This window comes from Dromiciops gliroides, chromosome 1 (assembly GCF_019393635.1).
Source record: "Dromiciops gliroides isolate mDroGli1 chromosome 1, mDroGli1.pri, whole genome shotgun sequence".
NCBI lineage: Eukaryota > Metazoa > Chordata > Mammalia > Microbiotheria > Microbiotheriidae > Dromiciops > Dromiciops gliroides.
Genome location: NC_057861.1, coordinates 463,154,179 through 463,157,881, shown reverse-complemented (window position 1 = coordinate 463,157,881; position 3,703 = coordinate 463,154,179). Strand labels below are relative to the sequence as shown.

At 39.8% G+C, this 3,703-nt stretch overlaps 1 protein-coding gene across 1 annotated transcript; it reads left to right on the top strand.

Moving 5' to 3' along the window:
• Positions 1-2,531: 2,531 nt before the first annotated feature.
• LOC122734402 (receptor of activated protein C kinase 1-like) lies at positions 2,532-3,502 on the top strand. The gene has a single exon (XM_043975211.1). The coding sequence runs from the start codon at positions 2,547-2,549 to the stop codon at positions 3,498-3,500; it is 954 nt and encodes a 317-aa protein (XP_043831146.1). The 5' UTR covers positions 2,532-2,546; the 3' UTR covers positions 3,501-3,502.
• Positions 3,503-3,703: the final 201 nt, after the last annotated feature.

The window sequence follows — 3,703 nt, the reverse complement described above, 5'->3', positions numbered from 1 at the left end:
GAACCTTTTACAAAAATATAAAATATATACTCCCATAGAATAAGAAATAAAAAATTCAATAACCAACTCTCAGAAAATGAAATTGAATAAGCTATAAAATAATTTTTAGAAGGTTGGGAAGCAAAAGGAGGGAATCTCAGGACTAAATTAATTTTAAATAAATTTATCAGAGTCAAAGGATAATTAATTCCATCATTACACACATTATTTGTAAAGTTAGGGAAATAAAGGATCCTATTAAACTCACTCTATTGATCTAATATTGTCCTGATATCTAAACCAGAGATAGAACAGATATAGAAAAAATTTAAAACAGTATCTCTAATGAGAATTGATATAAAGACATTTAATCCAATTTTAGTAAAGAGGTTACAACATTTTAACATATAAACTATGACCACGTTGAATTGATACAAGGAATACAGAGCTGGTTCAATATTAGGAAAACATAATTAGACATTATTAGAAACATAATAGACAATATTAATAACAAAACAAAAATAGAAATAAATAATAAATAAATGAAAATAGAAATAGATTTAGAAAATACTCTTTACAAAATATCCCTTTGCATTTAAAAAAGAAAATTTTAAAATAATAAGAATAAAACAATTGTTGCTTAATATAGTAAATTGTATCTATCTACATTCAAGAGGTGCCATTAGCTGTAATAAAGAAATGTTTTTCCAACTAGGGGTTTTTCAAACAAGAACAAGCATATTCATTGTCACTACTAATATTTAGTATAGCTCTAGAAATTCTAAGTATAGCAAAAATACAATTTAGAAATCGTGGGAATAAAAATAGACAGGAATGAAACAAAATCTCTACTTTTTGAAGATGACATAATTGTTTATGTACTAGAGTTAAGTAAAATATTAAGTGAAACTTCATTATTTCAATAAAGTATCAGAATATATAATAAACCCACATACTTTTTCAACCTTTCTGTATATTACCAACAAAACTTGTGTTATGGGCCCAGAGCACCCCAGAAGTTCTCTGGAGCAAATCAAAGAAACTTCTCCTTGAAAAACTAAACCAAAGGATAGACACACTTACAGAGATAAGTGGAACCACATTAGACTGAGCTAGCTTCCAGACCCCCATCCTTCACTCCAGTCTCCTCCTCCCCTGGGGAGATAAGATTAGGTGTGGCTGCTGCCTTTGTGGCTGGAGGAAGAGAGAGAGATGGTGTGAGAGATCCTAAGCCACCCCTCTCCAACTCCCCCAGCCACTGCAAGAGAGGGGCTCTCTCTCATTCTCTCTCTCTCTCTCTCTCTCTCTCTCTCTCTCTCTCTCTCTCTCTCTCTCTCGCTGTGCGCGCTCGCGCTCGCTCTCGTTCTTAGGACAACATAGGTCTGATACATCTTCTAAAATCTCTTAGATCTCCTTGAGACCAAGTGCTATCTCTCTGGAGACAGCATGGGTCTTTTGGGGCTTTTCTCCTGCTTGTGCTAATCGCCATGCTGAAGCTCTCTTCCTGCTTTCTCTACCACATGACCTGAGACCATGAGAAGTTAGGGAGACACAAGGTCAATCCTTTACTGGTATTATAATATTAATACAATAATAATATGCTCACTGCCAAAACTGATATATGGCAATAGTAATCATTTTTAAAAACACATGTGTGCATATGTGCGTATGGACCTACAAATGTATGCCTATGTGTGTAGGTACCTACAAATAGGATAGGTAAGGCAAGGGTACAGGTAGTATGGTATATTAAGAAGATATAGTCAAGGGGGCATCTAGGTGGCACAGTGGATAAAGCACCAGCCCTGGGTTCAGGGGAACCTGATTTTAAATCCAGCCTCAGAGACTTGACACTTACTAGCTGTGTGACCCTGGACAAGTCACTTAACCCTCATTGTCCCACAAAAAAAAAAAAAAAGAAGATATACTCATGTGAGAAAATACAGGAACCATAACAGGGAAATATGATGGAGATCATTTGAATGACTTTTCCTATCCAGACATTAGTTGGCATATTTTCTGCTAATAGCAGAGCAACTAATAACTTGATAACTTGCTTTACTGGTGTTTTCATCTTTTGAAAGGTAGAGGAATCAACAGGGGGAAATTCTATTATGGATCTTATTTTTATAAATGAGCATAACATGGGGGGCAGCTAGGTGGCATAGTGATAGAGCACTGACCCTGGATTCAGGAGGACCTGAGTTCAAATCTGACCTCAGACACTTGATGCTTACTACCTATGTGACCCTCATTGCCCTGCAAAAAAAAAAAATCATAACATGGTTTCTGGGGTATAAGTAATAGGAACCCTGGGACAAAGTGGTCAGTCTTTCTTGTATTTTTGATAAAGGAGGAAAAATCTGAACTTAGTATGACATATGCCCTAGATATGGGGCAAGTAGATTTCAAGGGGTTTAGAGAAAAAATTGATAGGATATCATAGATTAGAATACTGTAGAGCTTTTCTTGCTAGGCTCCTAACGTGTAGGAGCACTGGCTGGGCTCTCTCCGTGCAATCTGGATCCATCCTTCCTCCTGGAGCAATCCCCCGAAGTCTCGTCATCATGACTGAACAGATGACCCTTCGGGGTACCCTTAAAGGCCACAATGGCTGGGTGACCCAGATCGCTACAACTCCCCAGTTCCCAGACATGATCCTGTCAGCCTCCCAAGATAAAACCATTATCATGTGGAAGCTTACCAGAGATGAAACAAACTATGGGATCCCCCAGCGTGCCCTCAGGGGTCACTCACATTTTGTTAGTGATGTGGTTATTTCCTCTGATGGCCAGTTTGCACTCTCGGGCTCCTGGGATGGCACACTAAGACTGTGGGATCTTACAACTGGCACTACCACCAGGCGCTTTGTTGGTCACACCAAGGATGTGCTGAGTGTAGCCTTCTCTTCAGACAACCGCCAGATTGTCTCTGGTTCCCAGGATAAGACTATCAAGCTGTGGAACACCCTGGGTGTCTATAAATACACTGTGCAGGATGAGAGCCACTCAGAGTTGGTGTCCTGTGTTCGTTTTTCACCCAATAGCAGCAACCCCATCATTATCTCCTGTAGCTGGGACAAGCTGGTCAAGGTCTGGAACTTGGCCAACTGCAAACTGAAGACAAACCACATTGGCCACACAGGCTACCTAAACACAATTACAGTTTCTCCTGATGGCTCTCTCTATGCCTCTGGAGGCAAGGATGGTCAGGCCATGCTGTGGGACCTCAATGAGGGTAAACACCTCTATACTTTGGAAGGTGGTGATATAATCAATGCCCTTTGCTTCAGCCCCAATCGCTACTGGCTCTGTGCTGCCACTGGGCCCAGCATCAAGATCTGGGACCTAGAGGGTAAAATCATTGTGGATGAGCTTAAGCAAGAAGTGATCAGCACCAGCAGCAAGGCTGAGCCTCCCCAGTGTACTTCCTTAGCCTGGTCTGCTGATGGTCAGACTCTATTTGCTGGATACACAGACAACTTGGTGCGGGTGTGGCAAGTGACCATTGGCACTCGATAAAAGGGTCGACTATAATCGGATTTTGAAATAAAGACCTTAATTTCTGCCTTTTGAAAAAAAAAAGAATACTGTAGAAAATGCCAGGCCAGGAAATTCTGAAGTTACAATTCCAATGAGAAAGGAAAAAGCAATTTCAAAGAGCCAAATCAGTTACATAAGGAACTCAAGAAATGTACAGAAGATACATAGCCAGATATCAGAGT